The 19,015-nt window shown below is 41.0% G+C and overlaps 1 protein-coding gene across 1 annotated transcript in view; it reads left to right on the top strand.

Moving 5' to 3' along the window:
• FANCM (FA complementation group M) overlaps nt 1–19,015 on the top strand; it is an 811,954-nt gene that overhangs the window by 577,733 nt on the left and 215,206 nt on the right. The window contains exon 10 of the mRNA XM_053697678.1: nt 10,164–10,370. Within this exon, the coding sequence (XP_053553653.1) occupies nt 10,164–10,370 (207 nt within the window). The remainder of the gene's footprint in view (nt 1–10,163; nt 10,371–19,015) is intronic.

The following is a 19,015-nucleotide window of genomic DNA, read 5'->3' as shown; positions in this document are numbered from 1 at the left end:
GGTTTCTCTGACTCTGTGATTAATACTATGTTACAGGCTCGTAGATCTGTATCTAGGAAGATATATTATCGAGTCTGGAAGACTTACATTTCTTGGTGTCTTTCTCATCATTTTTCCTGGCATTCTTTTAGAATTCCGAGAATTTTTCAGTTTCTTCAGGATGGTTTGGATAAAGGTTTGTCTGCAAGTTCCTTGAAAGGACAAATCTCTGCTCTTTCTGTTCTTTTTCACAGAAGGATTGCTATTCTTCCTAATATTCATTGTTTTGTACAAGCTTTGGTTCGTATAAAACCTGTTATTAAGTCAATTTCTCCTCCTTGGAGTTTGAATTTGGTTCTGGGGGCTCTTCAAGCTCTTCTGTTTGAACCTATGCATTCACTGGACATTAAATTACTTTCTTGGAAAGTTTTGTTTTCTTTTGGCCATCTCTTCTGCTAGAAGAGTTTCTGAATTATCTGCTCTTTCTTGTGAATCTCCTTTTCTGATTTTTAATCAGGATAAGGCAGTGTTGCGAACTTCTTTTAAATTTTTTCCTAAGGTTGTGAATTCTAACAACATTAGTAGAGAAATTGTGGTTCCTTCATTATGTCCTAATCCTAAGAATTCTAATGAGAGATCATTGCATTCTTTGGATGTAGTTAGAGCTTTGAAATATTATGTTGAAGCTACTAAGAATTTCCGAAAGACTTCTAGTCTATTTGTTATCTTTTCCGGTTCTAGGAAAGGTCAGAAGGCCTCTGCCATTTCTTTGGCATCTTGGTTGAAATCTTTAATTCATCATGCTTATGTCGAGTCGGGTAAATCTCCGCCTCAAAGGATTACAGCTCATTCTACTAGGTCAGTCTCTACTTCCTGGGCATTTAGGAATGAAGCTTCGATTGATCAGATTTGCAAAGCAGCAACTTGGTCTTCTTTGCATACTTTTACTAAATTCTACCATTTTGATGTGTATTCTTCTTCTGAAGCAGTTTTTGGTAGAAAAATACTTCAGGCAGCTGTTTCAGTTTGATTCTTCTGCTTATAATTTCAGTTTTCTTCATTATAAGATTTAAACTTTATTTTGGGTGTGGATTATTTTTCAGCGGAATTGGCTGTCTTTATTTTATCCCTCCCTCTCTAGTGACTCTTGCGTGGAAGATCCACATCTTGGGTAGTCATTATCCCATACGTCACTAGCTCATGGACTCTTGCTAATTACATGAAAGAAAACATAATTTATGTAAGAACTTACCTGATAAATTAATTTCTTTCATATTAGCAAGAGTCCATGAGGCCCACCCTTTTTTGTGGTGGTTATGATTTTTTTGTATAAAGCACAATTATTCCAATTCCTTGTTTTTTATGCTTTTGCACTTTTTTCTTATCACCCCACTTCTTGGCTATTCGTTAAACTGATTTGTGGGTGGGGTGAGGGGTGTATTTATAGGCATTTTGAGGTTTGGAAAACTTTGCCCCTCCTGGTAGGAATGTATATCCCATACGTCACTAGCTCATGGACTCTTGCTAATATGAAAGAAATGAATTTATCAGGTAAGTTCTTACATAAATTATGTTTTTTGTACTTTAGATAGTTTATTTCATTGTAGTTATTTGTAGGTATTGTATTTAATTTATTTATTGATAGTGTAGTGTTAGGTTTAATTGTAGATAATTATAGGTATTTTATTTAATTAATTTATTGATAGTGTAGTGTTAGGTTTAATTGTAACTTAGGTTAGGATTTATTTTACAGGTAATTTTGTAATTATTTTAACTATTTTAGCTATTAAATAGTTCTTAACTATTTAATAGCTATTGTACCTGGTTAAAATAAATACAAAGTTACCTGTAAAATAAATATTAATCCTAAAATAGCTATAATATAATTATAATTTATATTGTAGCTATATTAGGATTTATTTTACAGGTAAGTATTTAGCTTTAAATAGGAATAATTTATTTATTAAGAGTTAATTAATTTCGTTAGATTTAAATTATATTTAAATTAGGGGGGTGTTAGTGTTAGGGTTAGACTTAGCTTTAGGGGTTAATACATTTATTAGAATAGCGGTGAGCTCCGGTCGGCAGATTAGGGGTTAATAATTGAAGTTAGGTGTCGGCGATGTTAGGGAGGGCAGATTAGGGGTTAATACTATTTATTATAGGGTTAGTGAGGCGGATTAGGGGTTAATAACTTTATTATGATAGCGTTCCGGTCCGGTCGGCAGATTAGGGGTTAATAAGTGTAGGCAGGTGGAGGCGACGTTGTGGGGGCAGATTAGGGGTTAATAAATATAATATAGGGGTCGGCGGTGTTAGGGGCAGCAGATTAGGGGTACATAAGGGTAATGTAAGTAGCGGCGGTTTACGGAGCGGCAGATTAGGGGTTAAAAATAATATGCAGGGGTCAGCGATACCGGGGGCGGCAGAATAGGGGTTAATAAGTGTAAGGTTAGGGGTGTTTAGACTCGGGGTACATGTTAGAGTGTTAGGTGCAGACGTAGGAAGTGTTTCCCGATAGCAAACAATGGGGCTGCGTTAGGAGCTGAATGCGGCTTTTTTGCAGGTGTTTTTTTTTCAGCTCAAACAGCCCCATTGTTTCCGATGGGGGAATCGTGCACAAGCACGTTTTTGAGGCTGGCCGCGTCCGTAAGCAACTCTGGTATCGAGAGTTGAAGCTGCATTAAATATGCTCTACGCTCCTTTTTTGGAGCCTAACGCAGCCATTCTGTGGACTCTCAATACCAGAGTTATTTTTATGGTGCGGCCAGAAAAAAGCCGGCGTTAGCTACGCGGGTCCTTACCGACAAAACTCTAAATCTAGCTGTAAGAAATTTGACAAATTTGTTCTGAACTGAAAATAGACATAGCTATGATAGGAGCGAGGACAGAGGCTTTGGAGGATAAGCAAGAGGACTTGATTATTGCCCAAATTAATCTCCTAAACTACTCACCTTTATGATCTAGGCCTTTATGATCACATTTCAACACTTGAATTAAAACTAGCTGATCTGGTAGATAGATCCAGATGCAACAACATCAGGCTAAGAGGTATTTCTGAAACTATGCTATCCCAGGACCTACATCAGTAACTTCAAGAGCTTTTCACTGTAGTGTTAAGCCAAACTGAAGACTCTGAAACATTTATAGACAGAGTTCACAGTGTAAATAGACCACCTTTTTCCCTGATGACAAACCAAGAAACATGGTAGCTAGACTACATTACTTCACCTTTCAAGAAATATTGCTAAGATACATAGAGTAGCTCTGCTTTCAAGTAAATTTGAAACCCTTCATATCTTTCCTGATTTATCACCAAATATGTAGCAACTAAGAAGATCCTTCCAGGATAATACTAAAGCAATGAGGGAGAAAGGAGCCAGGTATCATTGGGACTTTTCTGTCTGACTTTTATTACCTTTCAGAACCTTGTTTTCTTTTCGCTCTCTGCTTTCCCTCCCTACTCACTCTCTGATTTTCATCCTTCTCTCACCCGCATGATTCCTCCCCCCCTTTTTTTTCTTCTCTTTCCTTTTACTCCTGTTAATTTAGAGGTTTATATCACAAATGTTATAACCAATGGGGTTTTTTTTTTATCTGTTTGTATTTCCTTGCTGACAGGGAGGTAGCTAAATTGCAAGTTCACCCTCCTACCTTTTTGTGGCTGTTCTAGATTGTACTGTGAAACATCTAAATCACAAGTTGTCTGTGTTATTTAATCATAAGCTTATGTGTGCCGGAGTCATGTTTTGTCTCCTGAAGTGCAACATTTCTCCCTCTCCCCGACCCCCTCCCCACCCCCATTTCCCTTAGGTCTGTTCCTTCTCCCTTCGCATTTAGTTTACCCATATAATGTCTGTGATTTAGAATAGCTAATTTAAATACCCAAGGGTTGAATTCCCCCACAAAGCAGAGTCCGCTTCTGCGTTACCTCTTATTATCCCCTCTATGTAACACTTGTAATGGCTGGTTATTTATTGTGCATCTGCAAACAGGCAAATTTGCCTGTTTACAGGCGCATGAAAAATTAGCGCTCTACATTTTGTATTATTTCTGTTAATTAAACCCATTCCTTTGTTTTTTCCACCCTCAGTAATTATAGGATATAAACAATGAAATCATTTACAAAACATAATCTGTTTTTGTATAATAATAATGCTGTCATTTTCTCCTGTTAAGTGTGGTCAGTCCACGGGTCATCATTACTTCTGGGATATTAACTCCTCCCCAACAGGAAGTGCAAGAGGATTCACCCAGCAGAGCTGCTATATCGCTCCTCCCCTCTACGTCACACCCAGTCATTCTCTTGCACCCAACGAATAGATAGGATGTGTGAGAGGACTGTGGTGATTATACTTAGTTTCATACCTTCAATCAAAAGTTTGTTATTTTATAATAGCACCGGAGTGTGTTATTCCTTCTCTGGTAGAATTTGAAGAAGAATCTACCTGAGTTTTTTCTATGATTTTAGCCGGCGTAGTTAAGATCATATTGCTGTTTCTCGGCCATCTGAGGAGAGGTAAACTTCAGATCAGGGGACAGCGGGCAGATTAATCTGCAAAGAGGTATGTAGCAGCTTATTATTTTCTGACAATGGAATTGATGAGAAAATTCTGCCATACCGATATAATGTAAACTCAGCCTTAAATGCAGTAACAGCAACTGGTATCAGGCTGTCATGTATGTATATTTTACACTTCAGTATTCTGGGGAATGGCACTTCACTGGAATTATACTGTATGCATAAAACTTTAGCCTAATTTGCAGGCTAGCAACAGGCTTTTTAATAACACTTAATTTATTTAATGTTAAACGTTTTTTGCTGGCATGTAAAATCGTTTAATTTTCTGAGGTACTGGGTGAAAAAATGTTTTGGGCACTATTTTTTTCCACTTGGCAGTCGTTTTATTTAATTTATGACAGTTTACTGATCTCTCTCACTGTTGTGTGTAAAGGGGAGGGGCCTTTTTTGGCGCTTTTGCTACGCATCAAAAAATTCAGTCAGAAGTTTCCTGTCTTCCCTGCATGATCCGGTTCAGCTCTACAGAACTCAGGGGTCTTCAAAACTTGTTTTGAGGGAGGTAATCACTCACAGCAGAGCTGTGAGATTGTAGTTGACTGTGATAAAAAACGTTTATTTCTGTATTTTTTTTCTGCTATCAGGGTTAGTTATCCTTTGCTAATGGGAGCAATCCTTTGCTAAAACTGTGTTTTTTTACAAAGATTTGATGCTATAACGTTTCAGTTTATTAATTTTCAACTGTCATAACTTTTCTGTGCTTCTTATAGGCACAGTACGTTTTCATATTATAGTAAATTACTTAAAAAATATTTCCAAGTTGCTAGTTTATTTGCTAGTGTGTTAAACATGTCTGATTCAGAGGAAGATATCTGTGCTATATGTGCTAAAGCCAAAGTGGAGCCCAATAGAAATTTATGTACTAACTGCATTGATGCTACTTTAAATAAAAGTCAATCTGTACAAATTGAACATATTTCACCAAACAACGAGGGGAGAGTTATGCCGCCTCACGTGTCAGTACCTGCATCTCCCGCTCGGGAGGTGCGTGATATTGTAACGCCGAGTACATCTGGGCGGCCATTACAAATCACATTGCAGGATATGGCTACTGTTATGACTGAAGTTTTGGCTAAATTACCAGAACTAAGAGGTAAGCGTGATCACTCTGGGGTGAGAACAGAGTGCGCTGATAATATTAGGGCCATGTCAGACACTGCGTCACAATTTGCAGAACATGAGGACGGAGAGCTTCATTCTGCGGGTGACGGTTCTGATCCAAACAAACTGGATTCAGATATTTAAAATTTTAAATTTAAGCTGGAAAACCTCCGTGTATTACTAGGGGAGGTGTTAGCGGCTCTGAATGATTGTAACACAGTTGCAATACCAGAGAAAATGTGTAGGTTGGATAAATATTTTGCGGTACCGTCGAGTACTGACATTTTTCCTATACCTAAGAGACTTACTGAAATTGTTACTAAGGAGTGGGATAGACCCGGTGTGCCGTTCTCACCCCCTCCGATATTTAGAAAGATGTTTCCAATAGACGCCACCACACGGGACTTATGGCAAACGGTCCCTAAGGTGGAGGGAGCAGTTTCTACTTTAGCTAAGCGTACCACTATCCCGGTGGAGGATAGCTGTGCCTTTTCAGATCCAATGGATAAAAAGTTAGAGGGTTACCTTAAGAAAATGTTTGTTCAACAAGGTTTTATATTGCAACCTCTTGCATGCATTGCGCCTGTCACGGCTGCAGCAGCATTTTGGTTTGAGTCTCTGGAAGAGACACTTGAATCAGCTCCATTAGATGAGATTACACACAAGCTTAAAGCCCTTAAGTTAGCTAACTCATTTATTTCGGATGCCGTAGTACATTTAACTAAACTTACGGCTAAGAATTCCGGATTCGCCATTCAGGCGCGCAGAGCGCTGTGGCTAAAATCCTGGTCAGCTGACGTTACTTCTAAATCTAAATTGCTTAATATACCTTTCAAAGGGCAGACCTTATTCGGGCCCGGGTTGAAAGAAATTATCGCTGACATTACAGGAGGTAAAGGCCATGCCCTGCCTCAAGACAGAGCCAAACCTAAGGCTAGACAGTCTAATTTTCGTTCCTTTCGTAATTTCAAAGCAGGAGCAGCATCAACTTCCTCTGCACCAAAACAGGAAGGAGCTGTTGCTCGCTACAGACAAGGCTGGAGACCTAACCAGTCCTGGAACAAGGGCAAGCAGACCAGGAAACCTGCTGCTGCCCCTAAGACAGCATGAATTGAGGGCCCCCGATCCGGGAACGGATCTAGTGGGGGGCAGACTTTCTCTCTTCGCCCAGGCTTGGGCAAGAGATGTCCAGGATCCCTGGGCGTTAGAAATCATATCTCAGGGATACCTTCTGGACTTCAAATCCTCTCCCCCAAGAGGGAGATTTCATCTGTCAAGGTTGTCAACAAACCAAATAAAGAAAGAGGCGTTTCTACACTGCGTACAAGATCTTTTATTAATGGGAGTGATCCATCCGGTTCCGCGGTCGGAACAAGGACAAGGGTTTTACTCAAATCTGTTTGTGGTTCCCAAAAAAGAGGGAACTTTCAGGCCAATCTTGGATTTAAAAATCCTAAACAAATTCCTAAGAGTTCCATCGTTCAAAATGGAAACTATTCGGACAATTTTACCCATGATCCAAAAGGGTCAGTACATGACCACAGTGGATTTAAAGGATGCTTACCTTCACATACCGATTCACAAAGATCATTACCGGTATCTAAGGTTTGCCTTTCTAGACGAGCATTACCAGTTTGTAGCTCTTCCATTCGGATTGGCTACGGCTCCAAGAATCTTCACAAAGGTTCTGGGTGCTCTTCTGGCGGTACTAAGACCGCGAGGAATTTCGGTAGCCCCGTACCTAGACGACATTCTGATACAAGCTTCAAGCTTTCAAACTGCCAAGTCTCATACAGAGTTAGTACTGGCATTTCTAAGGTCGCATGGATGGAAGGTGAACGAAAAGAAGAGTTCTCTCTTTCCACTCACAAGAGTTCCCTTCTTGGGGACTCTTATAGATTCTGTAGAAATGAAGATTTACCTGACAGAGGACAGGTTAACAAAGCTTCAAAATGCATGCCGCGTCCTTCATTCCATTCAACACCCGTCAGTAGCTCAATGCATGGAGGTGATCGGCTTAATGGTAGCAGCAATGGACATAGTACCCTTTGCACGCCTACATCTCAGACCGCTGCAACTGTGCATGCTAAGTCAGTGGAATGGGGATTACTCAGACTTGTCCCCTACTCTGAATCTGGATCAAGAGACCAGAAATTCTCTTCTATGGTGGCTTTATCGACCACATCTGTCCAGGGGGATGCCATTCAGCAGACCGGACTGGACAATTGTAACAACAGATGCCAGCCTACTAGGTTGGGGCGCTGTCTGGAATTCCCTGAAGGCTCAGGGACAATGGAATCAGGAGGAGAGTCTCCTACCAATAAACATTCTGGAATTGAGAGCAGTTCTCAATGCCCTTCTGGCTTGGCCCCAGTTAACAACTCGGGGGTTCATCAGGTTTCAGTCGGACAACATCACGACTGTAGCTTACATCAACCATCAGGGAGGGACAAGAAGCTCCCTAGCAATGATGGAAGTATCAAAGATAATTCGCTGGGCAGAGTCTCACTCTTGCCACCTGTCAGCAATCCACATCCCGGGAGTGGAGAACTGGGAGGCGGATTTCTTAAGTCGTCAGACTTTTCATCCGGGGGAGTGGGAACTTCATCCGGAGGTCTTTGCCCAAATACTTCGACGTTGGGGCAAACCAGAGATAGATCTCATGGCGTCTCGACAGAACGCCAAGCTTCCTCGTTACGGGTCCAGATCCAGGGATCCGGGAGCGGTTCTGATAGATGCTTTGACAGCACCTTGGACCTTCGGGATGGCTTATGTGTTTCCACCCTTCCCGATGCTTCCTTGATTGATTGCCAGAATCAAACAGGAGAGAGCATCAGTCATTCTAATAGCGCCTGCATGGCCACGCAGGACTTGGTATGCAGATCTAGTGGACATGTCATCCTGTCCACCTTGGTCTCTACCTCTGAAGCAGGACCTTCTGATCCAGGGTCCCTTCAAACATCAAAATCTAATTTCTCTGAAGCTGACTGCTTGGAAATTGAACGCTTGATTTTATCAAAACGTGGTTTTTCTGAGTCAGTTATTGATACCTTAATACAGGCTAGGAAGCCTGTTACTAGAAGGATTTACCATAAGATATGGCGCAAATACTTATATTGGTGCGAATCCAAGAGTTACTCATGGAGTAAGGTTAGGATTCCGAGGATATTGTCTTTTCTACAAGAAGGTTTAGAAAAGGGTTTATCCGCTAGTTCCTTAAAGGGACAGATTTCAGCTCTGTCCATTCTTTTACACAAACGTCTGTCAGAAGTTCCGGACGTTCAAGCTTTTTGTCAGGCTTTAGCTAGGATCAAGCCTGTGTTTAAAACTGTTGCTCCACCATGGAGTTTGAACTTAGTTCTTAATGTTTTACAGGGTGTTCCGTTTGAACCCCTTCATTCCATTGATATCAAGCTGTTATCTTGGAAAGTTCTGTTTTTAATGGCGATTTCCTCGGCTCGAAGAGTCTCTGAGTTATCTGCCTTACATTGTGATTCTCCTTATCTGATTTTTCATTCAGACAAGGTAGTTCTGCGTACTAAACCTGGGTCCCTACCTAAGGTGGTCACTAACAGGAATATCAATCAAGAGATTGTGGTTCCATCTTTGTGTCCTAATCCTTCTTCGAAGAAGGAACGTCTGCTACACAATCTAGATGTAGTCTGTGCCCTGAAATTTTATCTACAGGCAACTAAGGATTTTCGACAAACGTCTTCTCTGTTTGTCGTTTATTCTGGTCAGAGGAGAGGTCAAAAAGCTTCGGCTACCTCTCTCTCTTTTTGGCTTCGTAGCATAATACGGTTAGCCTATGAGACTGCTGGACAGCAGCCTCCTGAAAGAATTACAGCACATTCTACTAGAGCTGTGGCTTCCACTTGGGCCTTTAAGAATGAGGCTTCTGTTGAACAGATTTGCAAGGCTGCAACTTGGTCTTCTCTTCATACTTTTTCCAAATTTTACAAATTTGACACTTTTGCTTCTTCGGAGGCTGTTTTTGGGAGAAAGGTTCTTCAGGCAGTGGTTCCTTCCGTATAAAGAGCCTGCCTGTCCCTCCCGTCATCCGTGTACTTTAGCTTTGGTATTGGTATCCCAGAAGTAATGATGACCCGTGGACTGACCACACTTAACAGGAGAAAACAAAATTTATGCTTACCTGATAAATTCCTTTCTCCTGTAGTGTGGTCAGTCCACGGCCCGCCCTGTTTTTTATGGCAGGTCTATAAAAAAATTTAAATTATACTCCAGTCACCACTGCACCCTTTGGCTTCTCCTTTCTCGTTGGTTCTTGGTCGAATGACTGGGTGTGACGTAGAGGGGAGGAGCTATATAGCAGCTCTGCTGGGTGAATCCTCTTGCACTTCCTGTTGGGGAGGAGTTAATATCCCAGAAGTAATGATGACCCGTGGACTGACCACACTACAGGAGAAAGGAATTTATCAGGTAAGCATAATTTTGTTTTTGTTGAAATGTAGGTTCTCTGCCCATTTTGTTTCTCATTATACAGGTGGTAAAGCGATTTCGTGAAGGTGGCTACAACACTCTGGTTTCTACGTGTGTTGGGGAAGAGGGACTTGATATAGGTGAAGTAGATCTAATAATCTGTTTTGATGCCCAGAAGAGTCCAATTCGTCTTGTACAAAGAATGGGCCGTACTGGGAGGAAACGCCAAGGACGCATTGTTGTCATTTTATGCAAAGGAAGGGAAGAAAGGGTAAGAAACAAACTGTGAAAGACAATATGTTTAAAGTACATAAATCATTAACATCTTTTTGATGCATTTGTTTTTTTTTCAATAGCCACTCTCCCACCACTTATCTTATATGTAAGCGCATCTCCTTTCTTCTTACTGGATCAAACAAAACTAGCCCTGTCATTTTGTTAGTAACACTTCAACTGTATTGCAATTAAATGGGCAGTCTACTTGTTTTTATTTTATTATTAAAAAGATAGATAACACCTTTTCCACTCATTCCCCAGCTTTGCATAACTAACACTGTTATATTAATATATTTTATAATTTCTGAATGTGCCTGTTTCTAACCCACTGCAGACTTCCCCTTAACTCACTGTTTCTTTAGCTTTTTACAATCTTGCACAACAGTCAGACAGTGCTAGTTCATGTGTGCCATATAGATAACATTGTGCTCACTGCCGTGGAGAATGATAATGGTTTTACAAGAACCAGTACTTATTGGCTAAAATGCAAGATTGTAAAATGCTAAAGAAAAGCACTGAGATAAGGGACAGTCTGCAGAGGCCTAGATACAGATAATCATAGGGTATTAAAATAACAGTGTTAGTTAAACAAAACTGTCGAATAGGTAATAAACGGATTATCTATCTTTTTAAACAATAAACAATTCTCTTGTAAGGTGTATCCAGTCCACGGATCATCCATTACTTGTGGGATATTCTCCTTCCCAACAGGAAGCTGCAAGAGGATCACCCACAGCAGAGCTGTCTATATAGCTCCTGGTTTTTGATGATCTTAGGTTGTAACTAAGATCCATTGCTGTTCTCACACATAACTGAAGAGAGAGGTAACTTCAGCTGGAGGAATGGCGTGCAGGGTCTCCTGCTATGAGGTATGTGCAGTTTAAATTTTTCTAGAGAAATTAATATGCTAGAAAATGCTGTTAATACCGGATTTATTTAAGGTAAGCCTGATTACAGTGATTTAATAACGACTACTATCATGCTTGCTGTAAAAGGTAATATTCTTATTACTTTCTCACATTACTGAAAAATAAAACGTTTGCTGGAAGTGTTTAAACGTTTTTTTATACATATTGGTGATAAAACTTTATTGGGGCCCAGTTTTTTCAACATGGCTGGCTAGATTTTGCCTAGGGATAGTTTTGTTAGGCCCTCTCACTGTGAATACAGGTTGGGAGGGGCCTATTTTCGCGCCTAAATGCGCATTAGATTTTGCAGCTTGAGACATCCAGTTTCCTTGAAGGAGTCCCCTGAACACTTAGGACCTTTCTAAAGGGTTTTTGTGTCTTTCAAAGTCGTTATATGGGCAGGTAGGGCCACAGCAGAGCTGTGGCAGTTTGTTGTGACTGTTGAAAAAACGTTTATATCGTTTTTTTGATCCAGTTTTGAAACTAAAGGGTTAATCATCCATTTGCAAGTGGGTGCAATGCTCTGTTAGTCTATTATACACGCTGTAAAAATTTTGTAAGATTTACTGCTTTTTATCACTGTTTTTCAATTTCTGACAAAATTTGTTTCTCTTAAAGGCACAGTACCGTTTTTATTTTTTGCTTGTTTACATTTATCAAAGTGTTTTCCAAGCTTGCTGGTCTCATTGCTAGTCTGTTTAAACATGTCTGACATAGAGGAAACTCCTTGTTCATTATGTTTAGAAGCCATTGTGGAACCCCCTCTTAGAATGTGTACCAAATGTACTGATTTTACTTTAAGTTATAAAGATCATATTCTGTCTTTAAAAGATTTATCACCAGAGGAAACTGACAAGGGGGAAGTTATGCCGACTAACTCGCCCCACGTGTCAGAACCTTTGACTCCCGCTCAAGGGACTCCCGCTCAAGAGGCGCCAAGTACATCTAGCGCGCCCATGGCGTTTACTTTACAAAACATGGCGGCAGTTATGGATCATACCCTTACAGCGGTATTGTCCAAACTACCAGGGTTACAAGGAAAGCGTGACAGCTCTGGGGCTAGAAAAAATACAGAGCACTCTGACGCTTTAGTAGCTATGTCTGATATCCCCTCACAATATGCAGAAGCTGAGGCAGGAGAGCTTCTTTCTGTGGGTGATTTTTCTGACTCAGGGAAGATGCTTCAACCTGATTCTGATATGTCAACATTTAAATTGAAGCTTGAACACCTCCGCGTGTTGCTCAGGGAGGTTTTAGCTACTCTGGATGACTGTGACACCATTATAGTGCCAGAGAAATTGTGTAGATTGGATAAATACTATGCAGTGCCTGTTTACACTGATGTTTTTCCAATACCTAAAAGGTTTTCAGAAATTATTACTAAGGAATGGGATAGACCAGGTGTACCGTTCTCTCACCCTCCTATTTTTAAGAAAATGTTTCCAATAGATGCCGCTACACGGGACTTATGGCAAACGGTCCCTAAGGTGGAGGGAGCAGTTTCTTCCCTAGCTAAGCGTACAACTATCCCCGTCGAGGACAGTTGTGCTTTCCTAGATCCAATGGATAAAAAGGGTTACCTTAAGAAAATGTTTATTCAACAAGGTTTTATTCTCCAGCCTCTTGCATGCATTGCCCCAGTCACTGCTGCTGTGGCCTTCTGGTTTGAGTATCTGGAAGAGGCCTTACAGGTAGAAACTCCATTGGATGACATACTTGACAAGCTTAAAGCGCTTAAGCTAGCCAATTCATTTGTTTCTGACGCCGTTGTTCATTTAACTAAACTAACGGCTAAGAACTCAGGTTTTGCTATTCAGGCGCGTAGGGCGCTATGGCTTAAATCCTGGTCAGCTGACGTTACTTCAAAGTCTAAGCTTCTCAATATTCCCTTCAAGGGGCAGACCCTATTCGGGCCTGGACTGAAGGAGATCATTTCTGATATTACTGGAGGAAAAGGTGATGCCCTTCCTCAGGTTAGGTCTAACAAATTAAGGACCAAACAAACTAATTTTCATGCCTTTCGAAACTTTAAGACGAGCACGGCATCATCTTCCTCTAATACAAAACAAGAGGGAAATTTTGCCCAGTCCAAGCCGGTCTGGAGACCTAACCAGGCTTGGAACAAAGGTAAACAGGCCAAGAAGCCTGCTGCTGCCTCTAAGACAGCATGAAGGATTGGCCCCCGATCCGGTAACGGATCTGGAAGGGGGCAGGCTTTCTCTCTTCGCCCAGGCTTGGGCAAGAGACGTCCAGGATCCCTGGGCGTTGGAAATTGTGTCCCAGGGATATCTTCTGGACTTCAAAGCTTCTTCCCCAAAAGGAAGATTTCACCTTTCACAATTATCTGCAGACCAGATAAAGAGAGAGGCATTCTTACATTGTGTTCAAGACCTCCTAATTATGGGAGTGATCCACCCAGTTCCAAAGGAGGAACAGGGGCAAGGATTCTATTCAAATCTATTTGTGGTTCCCAAGAAAGAGGGAACCTTCAGACCAATCTTAGATCTCAAGATCCTAAACAAATTTCTCAGGGTCCCATCTTTCAAGATGGAGACTATTCGAACCAACCTACCTATGATCCAGAAGGGTCAATACATGACTACAGTGGACTTAAAGGATGCTTATCTTCACATTCCGATACACAAAGATCATCATCGGTTTCTCAGGTTCGCCTTCCTAGACAGGCATTACCAGTTTGTGGCTCTTCCCTTTGGGTTAGCTACGGCACCAAGAATCTTTACGAAGGTTCTGGGGTCACATCTGGCGGTCCTAAGGCAGCGGGGCATAGCAGTAGCCCCTTACTTAGACGACATTCTGATATAGGCGTCGAATTTCCAAATTGCCAAGTCCCATACGGACATTGTTCTGGCATTCCTGAGGTCTCATGGGTGTAAAGTGAACAAAAAGAAGAGGTCTCTATCCCCTCTCACAAGAGTTTCCTTCCTGGGAACTCTGATAGATTCTGTAGAAATGAGGATTTACCTGACAGAGGCCAGGTTGTCAAAACTTCTAAATTCCTGCCGTGTTCTTTATTCTACTTCTCGCCCTTCGGTGGCTCAGTGTATGGAAGTAATCGGCTTAATGGTAGCGGCAATGGACATAGTTCCGTTTGCCCGCCTACATCTCAGACCGCTGCAACTCTGCATGCTCAGTCAGTGGAATGGGGATTACACAGATTTGTCCCCTTTACGAACTCTGGATCAAGATACCAGGGATTCTCTTCTCTGGTGGCTATCTCGAGTCCATCTGTCCAAAGGTATGACCTTCCGCAGGCCAGATTGGACAATAGTAACAACAGATGCCAGCCTTCTGGGCTGGGGGCAGTCTGGAACTCTCTGAAGGCTCAGGGGTCATGGACTCAGGAGGAGGCTCTCCTTCCGATAAACATTCTGGAACTAAGAGCGATATTCAATGCTCTTCAGACTTGGCCTCAGCTAGCGGCAGTGAGGTTCATCAGATTTCAGTCGGACAACATCACGACTGTAGCTTGCATCAACCATCAAGGGGGAACAAGGAGTTCCCTAGCGATGTTGGAGGTTTCAAAGATAATTCGTTGGGCAGAGATTCACTCTTGCCACCTATCAGCTATCCATATCCCAGGAGTAGAGAACTGGGAGGCGGATTTTCTAAGTCGACAGACTTTTCATCCGGGGGAGTGGGAGCTCCATCCGGAGGTGTTTGCACAGTTGATTCAACGTTGGGGCAAACCAGAACTGGATCTCATGGCGTCTCGCCAGAACGCCAAGCTTCCTTGTTACGGATCCAGGTCCAGGGATCCCAAGGCAGCGCTGATAGATGCTCTAGCAGCGCCTTGGTCCTTCAACCTGGCTTATGTGTTTCCACCGTTTCCTCTGCTCCCTCGTCTGATTGCCAAGGTCAAGCAGGAGAGAGCATCAGTGATTTTGATAGCACCTGCGTGGCCACGCAGGACTTGGTATGTAGATCTGGTGGACATGTCATCCTTTCCACCATGGACTCTGCCTCTGAGACAGGACCTTCTACTTCAGGGTCCTTTCAACCATCCAAATTAATTTCTCTGCGGCTGACTGCTTGGCGATTGAACGCTTGATTTTATCAAAGCGTGATTTCTCTGAGTCGGTCATTGATACCTTAATACAGGCGCGAAAGCCTGTCACCAGGAAAATCTATCATAAGATATGGTTTAAATATCTTCATTGGTGTGAATCTAAGGGTTACTCATGGAGTAAGGTCAGGATTCCTAGGATATTATCTTTTCTCCAAGATGGACTGGAGAAGGGTTTGTCAGCAAGTTCAAGGGACAGATTTCTGCTCTGTCTATTCTTTTGCACAAACGTCTGGCTGAGGTTCCAGACGTGCAGGCGTTTTGTCAGCCTTTAGTCAGAATTAAGCCTGTGTTTAAACCTGTTGCTCCGCCTTGGAGTTTAAATTTAGTTCTTAAGGTTCTTCAAGGGGTTCCGTTTGAACCTTTGCATTCCATAGATATTAAGCTCTTATCTTGGAAAGTTTTGTTTCTCCTTGGCTCGAAGAGTTTCGGAGTTATCTGCTTTACAATGTGATTCTCCTTATCTCATTTTTCATTCCGATAAGGTAGTGTTACGTACCAAAACCTGGTTTTCTACCTAAAGTGGTATCTAATAAAAATATCAATCAGGAGATTGTTGTACCGTCACTGTGTCCTAATCCTTCTTCAAAGAAGGAACGTCTTTTACACAATCTTGACGTGGTTCGTGCTTTAAAGTTTTATTTACAAGCTACTAAAGATTTTCGTCAAACATCTGCATTGTTTGTTGTCTACTCTGGACAGAGGAAAGGCCAAAAGGCTTCGGCAACTTCTCTTTCTTTTTGGCTAAGGAGTATAATACGCTTAGCTTATGAGACTGCTGGCCAGCAGCCTCCTGAAAGGATTACAGCTCATTCTACTAAAGCGGTAGCTTCCACATGGGCTTTTAAGAATGAGGCTTCTGTTGAACAGATTTGTAAGGCGGCGACTTGGTCTTCGCTTCATACTTTTTCAAAATTCTATAAATTTGATACTTTTGCTTCTTCGGAGGCTTTTTTTGGGGGAAAGGTTTTCCAGGCAGTGGTGCCTTCCATTTAAGCACCTGCCTTGTCCCTCCCTTCATCCGTGTCCTATAGCTTTGGTATTGGTATCCCACAAGTAATGGATGATCCGTGGACTGGATACACCTTACAAGAGAAAACAAAATTTATGCTTACCTGATAAATTTATTTCTCTTGTGGTGTATCCAGTCCACGGCCCGCCCTGTCATTTTACGGCAGGTGTGTTTTATTTTTAAACTACAGTCACCACTGCACCCTATGGTTTCTCCTTTCTCTTGCTTGTCTTCAGTCGAATGACTGGTAGTGGCAGTTGGAGGAGGAGCTATATAGACAGCTCTGCTGTGGGTGATCCTCTTGCTGCTTCCTGTTGGGAAGGAGAATATCCCACAAGTAATGGATGATCCGTGGACTGGATACACCACAAGAGAAATAAATTTAACAGGTAAGCATAAATTTTGTTTTTCAAGTAGACTGTCACTTTACTCCCCTGCTGAGACTATTTAGTGATAAATATGTAGCAGGATTAAGTCTGTGAAGTCTTCATAGTGCACAGTTTTCTGAGTTTAATTCTTGCAATTTTTTTACTACACATAATTAAGCATTTTATTTTACAATTTCAGCGCTTCATGTCTCTTAAATTTATTTTGTATACTTTGCAGTGATTAAAATTTAGTAGAATGTTTTATTATTTTTAGTGGAAGTGCAGACAACTAGAATATTTTCAGCTGCTCACAGCACTGTTAGAAAAATGCCCACATTCCCTCTGTAAGGTGACTGTCCATAGTAATTAGAATAATTCTGTAACACCACTCAGGACTAAAGCTACTTCTTTGGATAACAGATGCTTTTAATTACTTATTCTATATGAGCTACGTTTTTCAGAACTTTAAAATTACTGAAATGTAAGGTAGTTATTAAAGTACACAAAACATTACATGTCACTCAGGGCTTATATAAGTACCCAAACAGCAGTGTATAAGCATCAGAAGATTCAACTGGTAAAGTACAATGTTGCACGTGCCAAGATATAGCTTATACATAACATCCAAGTGTTGTGAGTTATAAAAAACATTAAAGGGACACTGAACCCATTTTTTTTTTCTTTCATGATTCAGATAGAGTATGGCATTTTAAGCAACTTTCTAATTTACTCCTATTATCAATTTGACAATTTGTATTAATTCTCTTGCTATCTTTATTTTAAAAGCAGGAATGTAAATCTTCGCAGCCAGCCCATTTTAGGTTCCGCACCATGGATAGCGCTTGCTTATTGGAGGCTTACATTTACCCACCAATAAGCAAGCATAACCCAGGTTCTCAACCAAACATGGGCCGACTCCTATGCATCACATTCCTGCCTTTTAAATAAAGATAGCAAGATAACGAAGAAAATTGATAATAGGAGTAAATTAGATAGTTGCTTAAAATTGCATGCTCTATCTGAATCGTGAAAGAAAAAATTTGGGTTTAGTGTCCCTTTAAAGGGCCATTAAAGTTAAAAAAATAAAAAAAATAACATGCTCTAATCTGTTAGATCGTTTAATTTTAAGACTACTGTGTGTCTAACCCTTGCAAAGTGGTTAAACACACCGTAGAAATATTGTTCGGGTCATCTGACTGCAGGCTTAAACACACAGTAGTCTAAGATAGTTTTAAAATTACATAAATATAATATAATGGCAGTTTAAACAATAGAGTAATACAGAGAACCTTTGAATAGGGATGCATGTGCTCTAGTGTATTATTATATATTTTTAAATTACTATTACAACTTATTGCTACAGGAAAACTATGCTACATATTAAGTTCAAAAACTCTAAAGAATGCTTAATTAGTATAAAAGTTAAACATAACTTTTATGGTGGATTTATTTAGCATTGTCACATTAACTAGTTATTACTTTGGCAGTAATATTGAACAGTTTGTCCTTTTTGTGGTACATATATGTAAAAACTAAACAGATTTCTTTCCTATGTGTCACTTCCCTTACCCATAACCCCCAATCATTCTCTTTGCCTCTGTCAATAGAGGGTTTGCGAAGTTGGTGTCTGAAGATATTTCATCCTTTTATGGGTACTTTTCCCTGCAAGCAAGGATTGGGGTCTAGCTGTGTCAATGTCAATCTCTTTAGTAAGAGTAGTGGTGGCTTATAGCACTTAGAAGGCGGCGAGGTTGTCTTTTCTTTACTTCTAACATTACTGCTACCCCTGTTATAGAGAGCCAGAGTTGGTTACTCTGTTCTCTCTTTTTCTACAGGTCTCTGATAGGAGTATGTGTCCTTTCACTCCTTGTAAGTTGTCTTCCTGCCCGACAGCTGGATATGCAGGTAAGTGCTTTTGTCTTCTAGGTATTGGAGACTTGCACTTTTCAGGAGTTTATCTCTGTTCTAGTTTAATTGTTAAGGATTTATTGGGGCAGTGTGCAGGCACTATTAGTATGTGATGGAGACTATGGGGTTAACTCTTCCCTTATTGGTTATGGGATGGTTTCTCTGTCTGAATGGTTTATTGATACGCTAAGGACTAAGTGTTTAAGCTGTTTTTAAACTATTTAAGGTGTTTTAAACTTTTTTAGCATTCATTGGGATCGTAACCGTTAGCTCTGTGAGACTGCTGGGAGTTACAATCACACGCTTTTAGTTTCTTGTGCAGTTTCTTATGGTGCCGCTCACGTGACAGCCGCTCTTCCG

Source organism: Bombina bombina, chromosome 1 (genome assembly GCF_027579735.1).
Source record: "Bombina bombina isolate aBomBom1 chromosome 1, aBomBom1.pri, whole genome shotgun sequence".
In the NCBI taxonomy this organism is placed as follows: domain Eukaryota; kingdom Metazoa; phylum Chordata; class Amphibia; order Anura; family Bombinatoridae; genus Bombina; species Bombina bombina.
The sequence above is the reverse complement of the archived record's forward strand: the minus strand, read 5'-3'. Positions and strand labels throughout refer to the sequence as shown.